General features: G+C 39.4%; 1 protein-coding gene across 1 annotated transcript in view; it reads left to right on the top strand.

Moving 5' to 3' along the window:
- Window positions 1-20,624, top strand: part of MOSPD2 (motile sperm domain containing 2) — a 180,116-nt gene that overhangs the window by 139,772 nt on the left and 19,720 nt on the right. Inside the window, exons 11-13 of the mRNA XM_073616949.1 lie at window positions 293-389; window positions 5,751-5,847; window positions 7,588-7,717. Of these exons, the coding sequence (XP_073473050.1) occupies window positions 293-389; window positions 5,751-5,847; window positions 7,588-7,717 (324 nt within the window). The remainder of the gene's footprint in view (window positions 1-292; window positions 390-5,750; window positions 5,848-7,587; window positions 7,718-20,624) is intronic.

Raw genomic sequence — 20,624 nt, 5'->3', positions numbered from 1 at the left:
AAGTTTCTTAAACTGCTGACATCAAGCCTGTTCAGTCTTCAAAAAAGTATTTTCTGGCTTTTGCTGATGTGACTCCTTTGTGCACCAAAGTCACATCTCGCTGTTGATGTTTTCATCTGTTTCCCTCTCAAGTAAAACTCCCAAAGGGTTCACACTGTTTAATTTTTTTTTTGTCCTTGCAAAAGGGAAAGTTCTGTAATAATAAACTATTATGCAACATCTGTCATTTCTCATAAAAAAGGAAAATGTTTTTTTCTATAAATATCACATTAATGAGTTGTTTATTTGTTAGTCCTGCAGAAGAATTGCATTTTGGAACCAAGGAAAGCGGAGAAAGAAAATGTACTATTGTTCTCAATAATGTGACCAAAAATACAGTGGCTTTTAAGGTAAAACAAAAGATGCTATTACTTTTGTACATCTATTAATATTATTTATATATTATATAAAATATAATATTATGTGTGTGTGTGTGTATATAATATTTGTATTGTGAAAATATCAAACCACCCCTTTATGCATGTTCATTAAATGTATTATGGAACCTGGGGGTTAATAGAGAGCGAGATTTTTGCTGACCTGGTGCCTTCAGTGTTATTGCCCTGGAACAAGTATGCAGATCTATAGTTCTAACAGGTCACAAATCCTCTTACTATATGATACACAAGCCTCACAAAAAGAAAAATCTTCTATATTCTCCATATTGTGCATTCAGAGGAAGTGCTGTGAATTCAGAAAGCAGTGGGCAGGACTAGGTGTTGTCAGCTCAGGTGCTGATTGATGAGCTACAGGTTTATAAATCAGCAGTGACAAGATGGATCGCCATGGCCCCTTTAATATCTTTCCTTCCCAATCGTATTTCAAGCAGTTACAGCCTACCCGAGGGTGATAATGCTGTTCTGACTTTGAGAGCAGTGCAGCATTGTAACCCCAGCACAGGAGCATCCATGAGCTGGCATTTACTGGAAGAATTAACTGGTATTTGTAAGATTCTGAAGGGTGGCTAGGAGAAAACTAAGTGCTATGACAAATATTTATTTATAGTTCTGATTTAACTTGCTACATGCTGTTAGTGGTCAGTGACAGTACTGAAGCCAGAGAAAGCTAGACAACCTAGTTTTTCCAGGCCTAGACCAGCAATGATAGTACCCCATATTTCTCTGTTACAGTTATCCTTTGACCATAACCTTCTGCTTGAGCAGGGAGCACTCTGAACTTGGGGACATGTTTTTCTAATTCCTTTATCTCACAAACAAATTAGCATACATCTGTTGGTTTTAGTGTTTTAACAGTGAAAGTCCAGCAAATATATCGGTACACAGTAGGATCTAAAGAAAATTAGTCATAGGGTTCAAATCCAAGCTAATCAGTCTCCCCTTACATGTTTCAGCCTAACAGCTTTTTGTTGTAGTATTTAACCCCTTCTATAAAACTGTATCTTCAATTTATGAAAGTAGGAAGTGAAATTGAGTTGATTAACATGAATAAAAAGTTCCTAAGGCTGACCATAGATGGAGCGAATTTCTTTCCTGCAACCATCGGCATAGATGGAGTGAATTTCTTTCTTGCAACCATCGGTTGCAGAAAATAAATTTGCTTGATTCCCCTATCAACACTAACAGTGTTGACATTTGAATCCCTCCTGCTGAGCCATTGTATTTTCCAGCTGGGGGAAGCCGTCGCCGCTATACCATCCGTTAGCGATAATCACTCAGGCTGGTTGTACCCAAGTTGATCAATCCTGCCGGCCCATACATGGTTCAAATCTCATTCGGTTCCTGATGAACCAGCCAAGATTCGAACAGTCTATAGCTGGCCGCAGACTTGCCATTGCTGAATCTTAATTTTGGATGATGTGAGCTGTGATGAAGCTCAACTGGCAGTTCATACCAGGTTACTGTAATTTCAGTGGACATTATTGTATGTGCCTATGGCAAGTTGCTTGGCTGCATTCGTACCCATTAATTGTGTTTTTCACACATTTTTTGTGCATGAAAATTAATTCCTATAGAAAGTGCAGCAAGGTGAAGTAAAAATTTCACACAACTCATTTTGAAAAACTGGAAAGAGATTTAGGAATACATCAGAGTAAATCATGAAAAGGAGATAGAGAAAACCACTTAAATGATAAGTTTATGCTATTGCAAGCCCCTCCTTTTAAATGCTGTCACCCCATTGATTCCCATTGTCTTTATACATTTTGACATAAATCACAAGTGACCACAAAACTGGTTCCTCTCGGCATTTGGTAGGCAGACAACTGGGCTGCTGTAGACATTGTCAGAGAGAGAGAGCGCACGTTCTCTCCCACCACATTAAGCAGAGGTGACAGAGCTTTGCAGTCCTGTGACCATTTACAAAAATAAGGGGAAAAGGCATTTACTTTGCGATGTATGTTAAAATGTATGCTTAAGGCAGATAGTTTGGTTTTTAGGTGGCTTACACGTTTTAATATTACAAGCCTTCTTTAAAAACACAGTTCCCCATTTCCAACAAAATAAACCCTACAATGTGACACTGTTGAAGTTGCCTTGTGGATACATCAAAATTAAGAATGGAGAAAGGCGCCTAAATACCGCAGAACAAAATACATAGCAGTGAGGTTTTGAGTTTAAAATTTATGCCTAGCAAAAATTGAAGGATAAACTTCTAAACCTCCACACTGGGATCATGGCAAACAAAAAAATTGACAAATGGTCTTCCCCTTCCCTTTCCGTACTCTATCCAAAATGTTTAAGAAATCAGACTTTACATATACTTTGTGGCTTATAAGATTAAATGTTTCAAGCCTTCCATTAAAACACAAAGGAACATATATCGCCAAGATACTGAATAACCTCAAGGAATCAGATTTTCACTGTTTTCTGCTAATCGCACAATCTATCCATTCCATCCCATTTTCATCCTCCTTCCATATTTCAATATTAAAAGGGAGAAGGAAACACCCGCGCAATGGAATGCATGCAGTGGAATAAGAAGTGTTAATGGAACTGCTGCCCCTACCGATTACTTCCACTAGGTGGAGTATAATACGAGAAAAGAAATAGAAGTAGATATGGCGCTGTTCCTTAACCTGATGGATTCAGGTGTGTGCTACTCCCTTATTGGGAGGACGGTATTAAGTGGAAAAAAATATATATATTGCCTATTCAAAAGTCAAATTGGCTACCTGACTTAATAAAGTGCGGTATGTGCTTTAACTTGATCCATAAAAATCTCTCTCTCTCTCTCTCTCTCTCTCTATCTATATATATATATATATATATCCATAAAAATGTGTAATAAAGTGCAATATTCATATGAGCAATAACACAAATCAATGATACAAAAAAATAAAGTGCTGATGTGAACAAACAGATAAACTTGTGTGTGTGTATGTGTATATATATATATATATATATATATATATATATATATATATATATATATATATATATATACATACAATAAGGTGCTTTCGGTGCCGGTGAAAAAAATTCCCTTGGGTTCTGGTGGATATCCCAATGGATAAACCTTCAGTGCGTGCCTTAATCCGTGCTCTAATAGTGATTGCACTCACCAGATCTTTCACCTCCTCTTGGGGTCTCCCACATCCACAGTATATGCCACTGTGTAGCACCGTGGGATAACACAGGGTAACTCCGTCCTTAGTGTGGGTTATGAGGGCATTCCATAATGAAAGAGGGAGCCCACATAGCGTGATACTGTATGAAAATTTGTTTATTGGTGTAAAAACGTTTAAAAGTACTCGCATTCGGTAAAAAGGTAAAAAGCCTATATTGCTGACACAAGCCTCTAGAACAGGAAGTGATGCAAGGACGTATGTAGAATCCCCCCTACGCGTTTCGTCACTCTGACGTCATCTGGAGCGTGCATAGTGCCTGCTACACTTCCTATTTATACTAATTTGATGTTTTGCATAACGTATTAGTGATTTGCCGCCATTTTGTGGGTGATATTACAGACCGGAGTTCCGCCGGCCATTTTGGGTGTGATTTTGCAGACTGAAGCCCATAGATCGCTTATATAGTATGGATTCCGAATGGCCGGCGGTGCCCATTTTGCAGGCAGTCCAGAGCTCCGGCGGCCATTTTGTGTGTAACAATGGGGACCGAAGTCCCTGGACTAGGAAACGACCCGGCGGCCATTTTGTGTGTGGTTTTGAAGACCGGAGACCAAAACATCGAAATGTCCCGGCGGCCATTTTGGGTATGATAATCCACACCGAAGTTTAACCCATGTTGTTTGTTTATGTATTAATGCATCAAGGATAAATTAGCGTAGATGTGAAACGGTCCACCAGGACTAATGTTTATAATAATTCACCATACGTTACATGCAAGACATTCTATATTGTTCCACTTAATTGTACTACTTGTATGTATTACATTCTATAAGGCTATGACACATTCAACCAAATATCCGACATGAGTATAATTATAATGATTACATTAAAAATGAAATAAAAATTAAAATGAGAATGCGCAAAAAACAAACACATGTCTCTGAATAAATAAGGTATGTCCATGTTGTGGGCATGTGCAACGTTACATATACGCAAATTGATTCCTAAAAATGCATCAAGATTTTAATGATGTAAGAAAAAATATGAAATTTAAAATGTGAAGCCTTAGATCATGTGAGAACAAGATATATTAAAAATTGATTAAAAATTTGTTAAAAAACAATTGAGGTCTATATCTATGTTCATTCCTTTTGGTTGGAGGGTATCTAATTGGAATATCCATTTAGTCTCATTTTGTGAGATTTTCGTTTTCTTATTCTCCCCTCTCCAGTGCCCTTTGATTTTGTCTATGCCATAAAAGAGCATATAAGTGGGATCTTTGTGATGATAGTCCCTAAAATGTCTTGATACGCTGTGTTTATCAAATCCGTGTTTTATATTGTTGATATGTTCCCGGATTCTTACATGCAATTCTCTTGTTGTTCTGCCCACGTATTGTTTTTGGCAGGGACATTCTAATACGTACGTCACATGGGTACTGGTGCATGTGATCAATTCTTTTATGTTATATTTGGTACCTTTTGACATGAAGGAAAAATCGGTTCTTTTTCTATTAGTTTTTTTACTGACTACATGGAAGACATTTGCCACATTTATAAAAACCCTTTAAATGATTTGAAATTCTAATCTGTTTTGGGGGGTTCAATGCATTATGAACTAATATATTCCTAAGGTTTGGTGCTCTTCTGTAGATAAAGGAAGGTCTATATATAGATATTTTTATGGATCAAGTTAGAGCACATACTGCACTTTATTAAGTCAGGTAGCCAATTTGACTTATGCACTTTTAGGACCTTACTGCACTGTACAGTACTTGAAGACACTCACTGAATAGGTAATATATTTTTTTTTGTTCCACTTAATACCGTCCTCCCAATAAGGGAGTAGCACACACCTGAATCCATCAGGTTAAGGAACAGCGCCATATCTACTTATATTTCAATATTACTTTCTTGTTTATAAGTAAAGAAAAAAAAATTCTGGTGTCTTCTAACATGGGTTGAGCACTCTAATACTAGCATTAATCTGTGTATTATATTATATTTTTAATGGTTGGTGTGTGGAGATTCTATATAAACCTTTGTGTCCATTTCTTTTTTTTCTTAAAAGATTGTAAACTCCATCATAAGGGGAACTCCTTTTGTCTCCAAACAAAATTTTTGCATTGATATCTGTGTTTATCTGGAATAATACCTGTGGAATTTAATATTTGCATTGCTTTTAGGTGAGGACAACTGCCCCAGACAAATACAGAGTGAAACCCAGTAATAGCAGCTGTGAGCCCGGATCCACTGTGGATATTGTGGTTTCCCTTCATGCAGGTAATTGTTCTATACAATAGTGTCCTGACTTTTTTGTGAGGGGAAGAACAGAAACGATAAAACATTAATTATAACTTTTAGACCCTTTTCACATGGGCATTCTGACCGCCTGTCGGTTTTTCAGACGGATATGATTGGAAGGTTCATGGAGCCCAATGTACAGGCAGGAGTAAACGGACCTGTGTCCCTTTATACCCCCCTACATCCAGGTCAAGCCAGTTCCAAGAAAAAAAAATGAAAAAAGGCCTGCATCCTTTTCTGTTTTGGTGAACCAGATCGGAGGTAGCCTTATGTAAATGGACAGTGGAGTCCGTTTACACCTGGTCACCCATAGAGCTGACAGGGGCACGCCTGTGTCCACACTGCATAAAATGAAAGGGCACGGATGTGACGGCTCACAGCTGACCTGCTAGTAAGAGCGGACTACACTCCATGTGGAAGGTGCCTCAGGGGGTCAATATTATGTGTTTTAAAGTTCACATATAGATGTGTCGTTTTTATTGCAGAATATTTGATTTATATTATTAAAATGATTTAAAATATCCAAACTTGCAAAAGGTAAAAAACAGTTGCATGCATATTATCTTGAGAACTGTTCAATCTTAGTGGAAGCACTAACAGCTTATTGTGTTTAACTTTGACCCACATGCAATCTCATTTTAGAGGCCTCAGTGTCCAGAATTGGCACGCTAATCTCCAGGGTTTAGAACTTATTTATAAGGTTGAGTAATTTCCCTGTTAACAGAGAGCATAGGAGAGACTGTTTAGTACATTTAAGTTAATAGGGGTATTTTAAGGTTCTTGCTCTTAAAGGTAAAAATTTGCATTTTCTATTATTCGTATTATCATCACTATGTCTCTAGACTTTCTTATTTTTTCATCTGTATCCTACAGATACATTTTAGCAAGTAGGAGCATATAGTGCAGTTTATACTATTTATGGTATTGATTGATACCACTGATCATTTGTGTACTATTTTCAATACTCCAAAAAAGGATTCAATATACTTATATATTTTTTAATAAGCCTTCTCTAATTAGCTTAGTGGTTTCTGTTATACAGTGTTGTATTGCTGTGTGTGTGTATTTATGTATATATGAGTGTGTGTTAATAAATCATAAAAAATATATATACATATATATTGTGTTAAATAAAAAAATACATGTATATTATCTCAAAAGTTTGGATAATTGGTCGACAATTTTAGGCAGCCGGGATAAACGTTTATTTTTTTGACCAATATTCATCCCGTGTACGAGTATCAAGAGTCCAGCAGGCCAATTTTGCAGCTTTCTTAGCTCAATTCCTGTGTAATGGTTTCCAATACATTTGTGAAAAAATTATACATACGTACACCATTGGATTACATTTTATTGTGGCAACACAGTGTTAACACAGATAAGGCTCCTTGTTTTATAGAAAATTGAAAAATCTAGCCTTTTTAAGACACTGAAAATGTTTTATGCTGTACAAAGTTTTAGTTACGTTCTTCTCATCTTCTAAGTTTGATAACGTAAGGAAGGCTCAGGACCTTGTCATGACAGACTGGGCTTCTGATGGATTGCACTGCACATACAAAGAGAATCCTTTCACTTAGAAGAACTGTGCTCTACATCCATAATGAAGTGCCATAAATATGCAAAAGAAAATGTATTCTGCTTGTAATCTCCACACTTTCTACTTCCTAATGAATTGTTTTGTTCCGTGTGTTTTTTTTTTTTTCCTATGTCCTTTCAAAGCCTCCACAGCATCACTGCAAGATCGCTTTTTAGTGATGGCTGCAGAAATGGAGCAGTCATCTAGTACAGGAACACAGGAATTGGCCCAGTTCTGGAAGGAATTACCCAGAAATAAGATCATGGAACACAGGTAATGTTTGTGTAGAAGGTTTCAGCCATTTCGTTTGGGAAATCAGCGTGCAGCCTAAAGATTGGCTCAGAACAACATATTAATCAGCTTCGTTTAGCAAAATGGCTTAGTCACTTATTAACACTTTTGTATCTCAGATTTTCTTAGCCTTTGACTAAAACTACTGAATAGATTTTGCAAACTATCAATCCTGACTTGGATCAAGGAAATGTCATGAAATCTCACTGACTGAGATGTAAAATGTCACCTCTCTAATTGCTGCAGATATTTATGTTTTTTTTTTCATAATATTTTTTATATTATAAAAACCCAAAGGTCCTTGTATGGCAAGAATAAGCACACTCCACCTGCTTGAATAATGCAGGGCTTGGTATTACCAGCCTTGAGCATTTGCATGCTTAGGCCTGTATGCAAATTCTGGCTTTTAGCTTTTATTGCTTTTGGATAGAAATTTTGTGTTTTCTGCAACACTTAAGGGGCAGGTATTAGACTGAAGTTTCACTGTGGCACCTTTTATACCCCCTTAAAGTGGAAGTCCATGCAAAAACTAAAATCCCTGCATCTATAGCCACCAACATGCTAACACTAAACTCTCTAGCCCTGAAAAGAAAAAAATCAGTATACAGTTGTGCTCATAAATTTACATACCCTGGCAGAATTTATGATTTCTTGGCCATTTTTCAGACAATATGAATAACACAAAAACATTTCTTTCACTCAAGGTCAAGCCACTTATTATCAATGAACTGTGTTTACTCTTTTTAAATCATAATGGCAACAAACTACCCAAATGATCCCAATCAAAAGTTTACATACCCTGGTCATTTTGGACTGATAACATGCACACACGTTGACACAAAGGGGTTTGAATGGCTATTAAAGGTAACCATCCTCACCTGTGATGTTTGCTTGTAATTAGTGTGTGTGTGTGTGTGTGTATAAAAGGGTCAATGCGTTTCTGGACTCCTGGCAGACCCTTGCATCTTTCATCCAGTGCTGCACTGACGTTTCTGGATTCTGATTCATGGGGAAAGCAAAAGAATTGTCAAAGGATCTGCGGGAAAAGGTAGTTGAACTGTATAAAACAGGAAAGGGATATAAAAAGTCATCCAAGGAATTGAGAATGTCAGTCAGCATTGTTCAAACTCTAATCAAGAAGTCGAAAATGAGGTGTTCTATTGAAACCAAAACATGGTCAGGTAGACCAGGGATCCTCAAACTACGGTCCTCCAGCTGCTGCAGAACTACACATCCCATGAGGCATTGTAAAACTCTGACATTCACAGATATGACTAGGCATGCTGGGAATTGTAGTTCCTGAACAACTGGAGGGCCAAAGTTTGAGGACCCCTGAGGTAGACCAACTAAAATTTCAGCCACAACTGCCAGGAAAATTGTTCAGGATGCAAAGTAAAACCCACAAATAACTTCAGGTGAAATACAGGACTCTCTGAAAACGTAGTGTGGCTGTTTCAAGATGCACAATAAGGAGGCACTTGAAGAAAGATGGGCTGTATGATTGAGTCGCCAGAAGAAAGCCATTACTACGCAAATGCCACAAAGTAGCCCACTTACAATACGCTAAACAGCACAGACAAGCCTCAAACCTTCTAGCACAAAGTAATTTGGAGTGAAACGACCAAAATTGAGCTTTTTGGCCACAACCATAAATGCTACATTTGGAGAGGAGTCAACAAGGCCTATAATGAAAGGTACGGAGGTGGATCGCTGATGTTTTGGAGATGTGTGAGCTACAAAGGCACAGGAAATTTGGTCAAAATTGTTGGCAAGATGAATGCAGAATGTTATCAAAAAATACTTGCATTCATCAGCCAGGAAGCTGCTCATGGGACGTTCTTGGGCATTTCAACATGACAATAATCCAAAACACAAGGCCAAGTCGACCTGTCATTGGCTACAGCAGAATAAAGTGAAGGTTCTGGAGTGGCCATCTCAGTCTCCTGACCTCAATATCATTGAGCCACTCTGGGGAGATCTCAAACGTGCAGTTCATGCAAGACAGACCAAGAATTTACAGGAACTGGAGGCTTTTTGCCAAGAGGAATGGGCAGCTTTATCATCTGAGAAGATAAGGAGCCTCATCCACAAATACCACAAAAGACTTCAAGCTGTCATTGATGTTAAACGGTATTAACTGTGGTATGTAAACTTTTGATCAGGGTCATTTGGGTAGTTTCTGTTGCCATTATGATTTAAAAAGAGTAAACAGTTGATTAATAATAAATGGCTTCAGCTAAACACTAACCATGAGTGAAAGAAAAGTTTTTGTGTTATCATTCATATTCTCTGAAAAATGGCCAAGAAATCATAAATTCTGCCAGGTTATGTAAACTTATGAGCACAACTGTAAATACCTTTTCTGCAGGCGATATGACCCGATCTCCAGTGGCGGAAGCTCTGCTGAGTACACGTCCGACAACCGTTGGGAAATGGATTGGAAGTAACGTCACCCATACAGTTACTATGGGGCTTCCATTGACTGACGTGTCCTCTGCACCCACCCACACAGTGAAGCCGCGGCTGATATCTCTGCGTGGGATCAGAGCTTCTGCCGCTGGAGATCGGGTCGGATCGCCTGTAGAAAAGGTATGTATACTGATTTTTCTTTTCAGGGCTAGAGAGGTTAGTGTTAGAATGTTGGTGGCTACAGATGCAGGGATTTTAGTTTTTGCATGGATTTCCACTTTAAGTGTAGCAATAGTCCAAAGTTTATTTTTCCTTGCATGCAGTACAGGTTTACATACAGGTTTTAGCTATAGGCCAGATGTTAGAATGTCTAAAATGGAACTTGTGGCTTATACAACCCCTGGCAAAAATGATGGAATCACCAGTCCCTGAGGATGTTCCTTCAGTTGTTTATTGTTGTAGAAAAAAAGCAGATCACAGATATGGCCAAAAACTAAAGGCATTTCAAATGGCAACTTTCTGGCTTTAAGAAACACTAAAAGAAATCAAGAAAAATAATTGTGGTGGCCAGTAACAGTTAGATTTATAGAACAAGCACAGGTAATAAATTATGGAATCACTCAATTCTGAGGAAAAAATTATGGAATCACCCTGTAAATTTTCATTACAAACACTAACACCTGCATCAGAATAAATCTGCTTGTTAGTATGTAGGTAAAAAGGAGTGATCACACCTTGGAGAGCTGTTGCAACAAGTGGACTGACATGAAGCATGGCTCCAACTCCAGAGATGTCAATTGAAAAAAGGAGAGTATTATCAAACTCCTTAAAGAGGGTAAATCATCACGCAGTGTTGCACAAGATGTTGGTTGTTCACAGTCGGCTGTGTCTAAAACATGGACCAAATACAAACAACATGGGAAGGTGGTTAAAGGCAAGCATACTGGTAGACCAAGGAGGACATCAAAGCGTCAAGACAGAAAACTTAAAGCAATATGCCTTGAAAACAGAAAATGTACAACAAAACAAATGAGGAACAAATGGGAGGAAACTGGAGTCAACATCTGTGACCGAACTGTAAGAAACCGCCTAAATGAAAGGGATTTACATACAGAAAAGCTAAAAGAAAGCCATCTCTAACACCTAAACACAAAAAAAACAAGGTCACAATGGTCTAAGGAAAGGCAATCGTGGACTGTGGATGATTGGATGAAAGTCATATTCAGTGATGAATCTCGAATCTGCATTGGGCAAGGTGATGATGCTGGAACTTTTGTTTGGTGCCATTCCAATGAGATTTATGCAGACGACTGTCTGAAGAAAACATGCAAATTTCCACAGTCAATTATGATATGGGGCTGCATGTCAGGTAAAGGCACTGGGGAGATGGCTGTCATTAAATCTTCAATAAATGCACAGGTTTACATTGAAATTTTGGACACTTTTCTTATCCCATCTATTGAAAGGATGTTTGGGGATGATGAAACCATTTATCAAGATGATAATGCATCTTGCCATAGAGCAAAAACCGTGAAAAAATTCCTTGAAGAAAGACATAAGGTCAATGTCATGGCCTGCAAACAGTCCGAATCTCAATCCAATTGAAAATCTGTGGTGGAAGTTAAAGAAAATGGTCCATGACAAGGCTCCAACCTGCAAAGATGATTTGGCAACAGCAATCAGAGAAGGCTGGAGCCAGATTGATGACTGTTTATCACTCATTAAGTCAATGCCTCAGAGACTGCAAGCAGCTATAAAAGTCAGAGGTGGTGCAACAAAGTACTAGTGATGTGTTGGAGTGTTATTTTGTTTGTTTTTCATGATTCCATAATTTTTTCCTCAGAGTTGAGTGATTCCATAATTTATTCCCTGTGCTTGTTCTATAAATGTAACTGTTACTGGCCACCACAATTATTTTTCTTGATTTCTTTTAGTGTTTCTTAAAGCCAGAAAGTTGCCATTTGACATGCCTTATTTTTTGGCCATGTCTGTGATCTGCTTTTTTTCTACAACAATAAACAACTGAAGGAACAACTTTAGGGACTGGTGATTCCATAATTTTTGCCAGGGGTTGTATATAAAAAAACTGATGTATTAAGAGACCACCTTAGTGTTTTAATTTTCTGAATTTGAAATATGTGATCATTTTGGATGGAAGCATTGCTTATCTCTTTTCTTTAAAAGTATCACTATTCAAAATAATTCATCAGTAGGGCACATATCAGCATTGCCAAAAAAAAAATGTTATTGTTTGGTTAAAAAGCATCTCTTTCTTGCTACTAATTAAAAGTTGCCCTGAATTTCCCTTATGTCACCCACAGTCTATGCAAAGATAGCATGGCCTTTGGATACCAAATCCATATGTGTGTTTAATGATCATGCAGCGATAATTTGCTATGTATAACTACTACCAAACAAGATTTTGCTGCTTGTGATTACCAGCCTCCTTCTACGTTTGCATGTGGTTATTAAGTTTAGCAGTATAATCACTAATTCCTACCTTATGAAGTGCCCTAATCATTGAGGTTACACATTGCTTTGGAAAACGCCACTCTGAGCTCATGCGAGTAGAGCTTTCAGTACCAAAACAAAATAAGCTATTTTGAAGGGTATGTAAAAAAGAGTAGATATCCTTCAGACATAAAACATTCATGCTAAATTTTTATATAGTGTTCCAGTTAAAGCGACTTTAACTGCTGCAAAGACACTTTGAGGCGGATTTACTTAGAGTTGAGAATCTTCATTCAATAAATTGTAAGAAAAATTACTTTGGGCGTGATTGGTTTATCACAAGTTCCACTGTGCTCATGCAAATGCGACCACAGGGAAAGCCACATAGATGTAAACCTAGCCAAACATCGAGTGGCATTGGCCGGTTAAATGGAAACAGCCGACAATCGGCCCGTATGTATGGCAGCTGGTCCGACAGAAGCCATACGTTCACCCGGCGTCTGTCAAAGGGGCATGACCGTAAATGGTCTGCTGACCGGTGTGTTCTTGTGGGCGGCGGGCGGCCCCCTGTCAGAACACAATAGCTCAGTGGGGAAGATCGCTGTACTAACATCTGATTGTTAGTACAGCAGCTCCTCCCGAGCTCTTCCATTTTTTTTGTTTTGCCCGCTGGGTTAAAAAAAAAAAAATAGTTTGTACTAGGCTTAAAGGGCTGCAGAGTATCAGTTGTACTCTATTGGACATTCCTTATCATTAAGATAAGAAGAACTGCAGAAAGCAAAGCTTGTTTATGCAGTGTGTGGTTGCACCTATGCATGTATAGAATTACAAGCTATACTTAAAAACATGGTTTTCAAAAACATTATCACACACTATGTTAACATAAAAAAAAAAAAAAAAAAAGATTATAGGTCCACCATGAGCTTACTAAACAGACCCCACCGCTGCGCAGACAAGAAAATTAAGTAAATTCAGTAAAGCTGGATAATTGCATGAAATAGTAATTTATCATTGGCAGCAAGTTGTGGAAGTGTTGTGTGGGTTAAAAAGGTGCCTGGCAACCGCAACAGAAGAGTGTATTGTTGTGCAGTAATTACTTTGGCATTTGGAGTGTATGAATGCACAAGGTTCAAAAAGTGCACAGACTTCTGAAGTTTAATGAGCTAGCAACTTTGCCGCCAAATGCTAATTAATTAATTTCTAACTCTGAATTGGTTCCATTTTGTGTTAATGAATACAGTGGCAAGATGGAGTAGCAACACTATTAGATGTTAGCGTGTGTTGTCAAGTTAATGAATATTCCTTCACAAGTGCAAAGCCTGTCTGAAGTATGATTGTTTGTGGTGCTGTTCATGGAGGGTTTAATAACAACAGGGCTACTAGGGCTATTCATTAAAGATTGCATGAAGATTTGAAAAGTTTTTATGGACATGAAGTGTATACCGTCAGCAGTAATTTAATTTGTACCTAGACATTAAAGGAGAAGTACAGCCAAAGCTTGTTTGGCTGTGGATCACAGGAGTACAGTTCATTCTGCACTCCTGTGACCCGGTTTCAGCAGAGAGCAGGCTGAAGCCCGCTGTCGGCTGATGTCACAGAGCAGGTCCAGGTGGGGCAAGATTGTGACAAAGAAACTGGGGTCCGCCCACATGCCTCAACCGGCTCAGCCTCTCAGCGAGCCACTGAGCCACTCCCACACCCTTAACAGCACGGCGCTCCAGTGAGCGAGGGTGAAAGCAGAGCAGACAATGGTGACTGACAGTCCCCAGCGCTCTACTCACGGAGCCCTGAAAACCAAGCGATCAGCTGTGTTTGAGCGCTCGGTTCTTAGTCTTAGAGCTGGCGGGGGGACAGATACAGCATCGGACCAATGCTGCATCCGCCTAGATAAGTATTTTAATTACAAATATATTGACCATTTACACAAAAAAATGGTAAAAAAAAAATTCAAAAGGTTTAGATAACTGCAGGGGTCTTACAAGACACTGGCACCCAGCACAGGGGCCCCAGGATTTCTATGGCTTGCCCTGAGTTTCCTCTGCATTAACTGTTACCATCATGCCAAGTATGAGCTTGTAAACCAACCTAATTCAGTCTTAACTGAACTTTGGTTCTGAAATGTTTTGTCCTGTGCACATTATGCTCTTTAAACATCGTGCCACTAATCAATTTTTTGAATGTGCATATATTAAGCAATTTAAATACATTGATTATTAATTTCACCCATCCTGTCCTATGTATGAAATTAGTTATGATTCTTTGGGAACAAAAAATTGTACAGAAAAAAAATATATAATAGAACCACACGTTTAACCCTTTAAAAGCACTAATGGCTCAGTTCCCAGGGAGTGCAGAAAGCAAGAGACCAAAGAGAGAGAAGACAGAAAGGGGTTAGAACAGATGAGATAATCAAAACATTCGCCTCACTATCTGGCCTAACAGTGAATGTCACCAAATCTATAGCTATGCCAATTAACATCCCATCATCCCACTTAGAGTCCTTACATTCCTCATTCAATTTCTCATGGTCAATGAATTCTCTCCCTTATCTTGGTATATTTCTTACACCAAATATTAATGACCTTTCTTTAAAAAACTACACCCCATTAATACAAAAAATTAGATTGATGCTCAAATTATGGAAATCTTTTAAAATATCTTTTCTTGGCCGAATTACAGCGATTAACATGACAATCTTACCAAAATATACCTATTTAGAGCTCTCCCAATCAGATTAAATAAAGTAACTATTACTAAATTCCAAACAAAAATCAATAAATGTATCTGGTCAGACTCCTGTCCACGTCTATCGAGATCAGTATTACACAATCCACAGAAAAATGGTGGTCTAGGTCTCCCAGACTTCTGGCTTTACTACCTAGCCGCCAGATGGACACAAATAGCACAATGGCACATTCCCAACCCCAAAGTCCCATGGGTTAGATTTGAAAAAGACTCCATCCAACCATATTCTATCTCAAGTATATTATGGGGTAATAAAGTATCAACTCACATCCTAGACAACCTTAATCAATTAGTCTCACGTTCATATCAATTATGGAAACTACATAACAAAAAATATAACTTAACCTCTAAAGCCTCATACACACGATCGGACTTTGCACAAACTTTCCCGTGGATTTTTGTACAAAGGGCGTCGGCCGTAAACGAATTAAGCATACACACAGCAGGACTTTTTCAGCCAACTTTCACCAAATCACGTGGTTTTTCAGCTCTTTACCGCCACCCTTTGGTCAACTTCTGTATTCTTGTCTGATCTTTTGCATTGGTTCTGAGCATGCATGTTTGTACTTTGGACTAAAGTCCTATGGACTTGTGTACACACGATAGGATTTTGCACCATAGGACTTTTGTTGTCGGAAAGTTTGTCTGTTTGCACAGCCAACATTTGTCCGATGAAAACCGAAAAAGTTTGTCCGATGGAGCGTAAACACGGTAGGATGTTGCCTTAAAACAGCTAATTTGCATGTTTGTTGTCAAAAAGTCCTATCGTGTGTATGGGCCTTAACACACCTCCACTTGCATCTTTTATCGGTGACCCAAAATTCCCCCTTTACCTCAAATGAAAGAGAAGACTTTTCATGGTGGACAAATAATAACCTAATATCCCTCTTTAATTTTTTAGAAAACAACAACTTCACTTCATTCTCATCATTGAAATCTAGACATCAGATCCCCAATACAGAGTTTAATAAATTTCTCCAAATTAGACATTTTTTTAGTACATATTTCCAAACGGTAAACTCACTCCCACCATCATTTTTTGAAAACATTTGTCTAAAAACACCTAGGAGAACAGGCCTGATATCTGAAATCTACACTAATCTAGTCAATAACACAGAACAATCCAAACTTCCCTATATGCTTAACTGGGAACAAGAATGTGATTTCTCATTTACAATGGAAAATTGGGACAAATGTATCACAAACTTACACAAATGCACTAGATCAATCACGATCAAAGAAACTGCAATCAAACTTTTTGCAAGGTGGTATTATACTCCAATTAAAATTTATACTATTTTCCCTGACACCCCTCATACATGTTTCAGAGGTTGAAATTCAGCAGGATCCTTTTCTCATATCTTCTGGGATTTTGATAGAGTTACTCAGATATGGAAACAACTGGAAAAATTTGCCTCCAAAATTTCAAATAGTAATATAAACCTCACTATCTATAACTGTCTCCTATTTTCCCCTATCATCGGTCTTTCCATACATAATATGAGATTGATCCACACAATATGTGTTGCTATACACTGGTTGATAGCATACCATTGGAAATCCCCCACAGTTCCTCTTTCACATTTGAAAACCAGAATTAGCAATATTAATCTAATGGAAAAAATATTCCACACACTACAAAATACTAACCAGTTCTACACAAAGAAATTGGACCCATGGTTTAACCATGCTAATCTCTTCTTTGACCCTGAATAATTCTACCAAATACTGAAGTTCACTGAATAGTATAATATTCATATAGAGTTTAATGTATAATAGGAATATATATATTTAACCACTTGCCGACCGCCTCACGCATATATACGTGAACAGAGTGGCACGGGCAGGCAAAATCACGTACCTGGTACGTGATTGCCTTCCCGCGGGCGGGGGGTCCTATCGGACCCCCCCCCCCCCCCCCCCGGTGCCAGCGGCGGTCGGCATTTGTCTAGGAGCGATCAGAGATGAGGGGGAGGCCATCCGATCGTGGCCCCCCCCTCGCGATCGCTCCCAGCCAATGAGAAACATCCCCTGCCTGTGTATAGTACACACAGGCAGAGGATGTGATGTCATCTCTCCTCGGCTTGGCAGTTTCCGTTCCGGCGCCGAGGAGAGAAGACATCCGAGTAAGTGTAAAACACAAACACACACAGTAGAACATGCCAGGCACACTAAACACCCCCGATCCCCCCCCCCCGATCACCCCCCCCCCCCCCCCTGTCACAAACTGACACCAAGCTGTTTTTTTTTTTTTTTCCTGATTACTGATTGGTGTCAGTTTGTGACAGTTAGAAGTGGTAGGGCAGTGAGTATTAGCCCCCTGTAGGTCTAGGGTACCCCCCTAACCCCCCCTAATAAAGTTTTAACCCCTTGATCACCCCCCGTCACCAGTGTCGCTAAGCGATCATTTTTCTGATCGCTGTATTAGTGTCGCTGGTGACGCTAGTTAGTGAGGTAAATATTGAGGTTCGCCGTCAGCGTTTTATAGCGACAGGGACCCCCATATACTACCTAATAAATGTTTTAACCCCTTGATTGCCCCCTAGTTAACCCTTTCACCACTGATCACTGTAAAACCGTTACGTGTGACGCTGGTTAGTTCGTTTATTTTTTATAGTGTCAGGGCACCCGCCGTTTATTACCGAATAAAGTTTTAGCCCCCTGATCGCCCGGCGGTGATATGCGTCGCCCCAGGCAGCGTCAGATTAGCGCCAGTACCGCTAATACCCACGCACGCAGCATACGCCTCCCTTAGTGGTATAGTATCTGAACGGATCAATATCTGATCCGATCAGATCTATACTAGCATCCCCAGCAGTTTAGGGTTCCCAAAAACGCAGTGTTAGCGGAATCAGCCCAGATATCTGCTAGCACCTGCATTTTGCCCCTCGGCCCAGCCCACCCAAGTGCAGTATCGATCGATCACTGTCACTTACAAAACACTAAACGCATAACTGCAGCGTTCGCAGAGTCAGGCCTGATCCCTGCGATCGCTAACAGTTTTTTTGGTAGTGTTTTGGTGAAATGGCAAGCACCAGCCCCAGGCAGCGTCAGGTTAGTGCCAGTAGCGCTAACACCCACGCACCGTACACCTCCCTTAGTGGTATAGTATCTGAACGCATTAATATCTGATCCGATCAGATCTATGCTAGCGTCCCCAGCAGTTTAGGATTCCCAAAAATGCAGTGTTAGCGGGATCAGCCCAGATACCTGCTAGCACCTGCGTTTTGCCCCTCCGCCCGGCCCAGCCCAGCCCAGCCCACCCAAGTGCAGTATCGATCGATCACTGTCACTTACAAAATACTAAACGCATAACTGCAGCGTTCGCAGAGTCAGGCCTGATCCCTGCGATCGCTAACAGTTTTTTTTTGTAGCGTTTTGGTGAACTGGCAAGCGCCAGCGGCCTAGTACACCCCGGTCGTAGTCAAATCAGCACTGCAGTAACACTTGGTGACGTGGCGAGTCCCATAAGTGCAGTTCAAGCTGGTGAGGTGGCAAGCACAAGTAGTGTCCCGCTGCCACCAAGAAGACAAACACAGGCCCGTCGTGCCCTTCCTGCTGCATTCGCCAATCCTAATTAGGAACCCACCGCTTCTGCAGCGCCCGTACTTCCCCCATTCACATCCCCAACCAAATGCAGTCGGCTGCATGAGAGGCATTTTCTTTATGTCCTCCCGAGTACCCCTACCCAACGAACCCCCCCAAAAAAGATGTCGTGTCTACAGCAAGTGCGGATATAGACGTGACACCCGCTATTATTGTCCCTCCTGTCCTGACAATCCTGGTCTTTGCATTGGTGAATGTTTTGAACGCTACCATTCACTAGTTGAGTATTAGCGTAGGGTACAGCATTGCACAGACTAGGCACACTTTCACAGGGTCTCCCAAGATGCCATCGCATTTTGAGAGACCCGAACCTGGAACCGGTTACAGTTATAAAAGTTACAGTTACAAAAAAAAGTGTAAAAAAAAAAAAACACAAACAAAAATAAAAAAAAATAAATAGTTGTCGTTTTATTGTTCTCTCTCTCTCTATTCTCTCTCTCTATTGTTCTGCTCTTTTTTACTGTATTCTATTCTGCAATGTTTTATTGTTATTATGTTATGTTATTATGTTTATCATGTTTGCTTTTCAGGTATGCAATTTTTTATACTTTACTGTTCACTGTGCTTTATTGTTAACCATTTTTTTGTCTTCAGGTATGCCATTCACGACTTTGAGTGGTTATACCAGAATGATGCCTGCAGGTTTAGGTATCATCTTGGTATCATTCTTTTCAGCCAGCGGTCGGCTTTCATGTAAAAGCAATCCTAGTGGCTAATTAGCCTCTAGACTGCTTTTACAAGCAGTGGGAGGGAATGCCCCCCCCCCCCCACCGTCTTCCGTGTTTTTCTCTGGCTCTCCTGTCTCAACAGGGAACCTGAGAATGCAGCCGGTGATTCAGCCAGCTGACCATAGAGCTGATCAGAGACCAGAGTGGCTCCAAACATCTCTATGGCCTAAGAAACCGGAAGCTACGAGCATTTTATGACTTAGATTTCGCCGGATGTAAACAGCGCCATTGGGAAATTGGGGAAGCGTTTTTTCACACCGATCTTGGTGTGGTCAGATGCTTTGAGGGCAGAGGAGAGATCTAGGGTCTAATAGACCCCAATTTTTTTCAAAAAAGAGTACCTGTCACTACCTATTGCTATCATAGGGGATATTTACATTCCCTGAGATAACAATAAAAATGATAAAAAAAAAAAAATGAAAGGAACAGTTTAAAAATAAGATAAAAAAGCAAAAAAATAATAAAAAAAAAAAGCAAGCGTCGGTCTGGCGTCAAATGTAAACAGCAATTGCACCATGCATGTGAGGTGTCACCGCGAACGTCAGATCGAGGGCAGTAATTCTAGCAGTAGACCTCCTCTGTAAATCTAAACTGGTAACCTGTAAAGGCTTTTAAAAATGTATTAATTTTGTTGCCACTGCACGTTTGTGCGCAATTTTAAAGTCAGGTTTGGTATCCATGTACTCAGCCTAAGATCATCTTTTTTATTTCATCAAACATTTGGGCAATATAGTGTGTTTTAGTGCATTAAAATTTAAAAAAGTGTGTTTTTTCCACAAAAAATGCGTTTGAAAAATCGCTGCGCAAATACTGTGTGAAAAAAAAAAAAATGAAACACCCACCATTTTAATCTGTAGGGCATTTGCTTTAAAAAAATATATAATGTTTGGGGGTTCAAAGTAATTTTCTTGCAAAAAAAAATAATTTTTTCATGTAATCAAAAAGTGTCA

Source organism: Aquarana catesbeiana, linkage group LG02 (assembly GCF_042186555.1).
Source record: "Aquarana catesbeiana isolate 2022-GZ linkage group LG02, ASM4218655v1, whole genome shotgun sequence".
Taxonomy (NCBI): Eukaryota; Metazoa; Chordata; class Amphibia; order Anura; family Ranidae; genus Aquarana; species Aquarana catesbeiana.
This window is presented reverse-complemented; position numbering and strand designations above follow the sequence as displayed.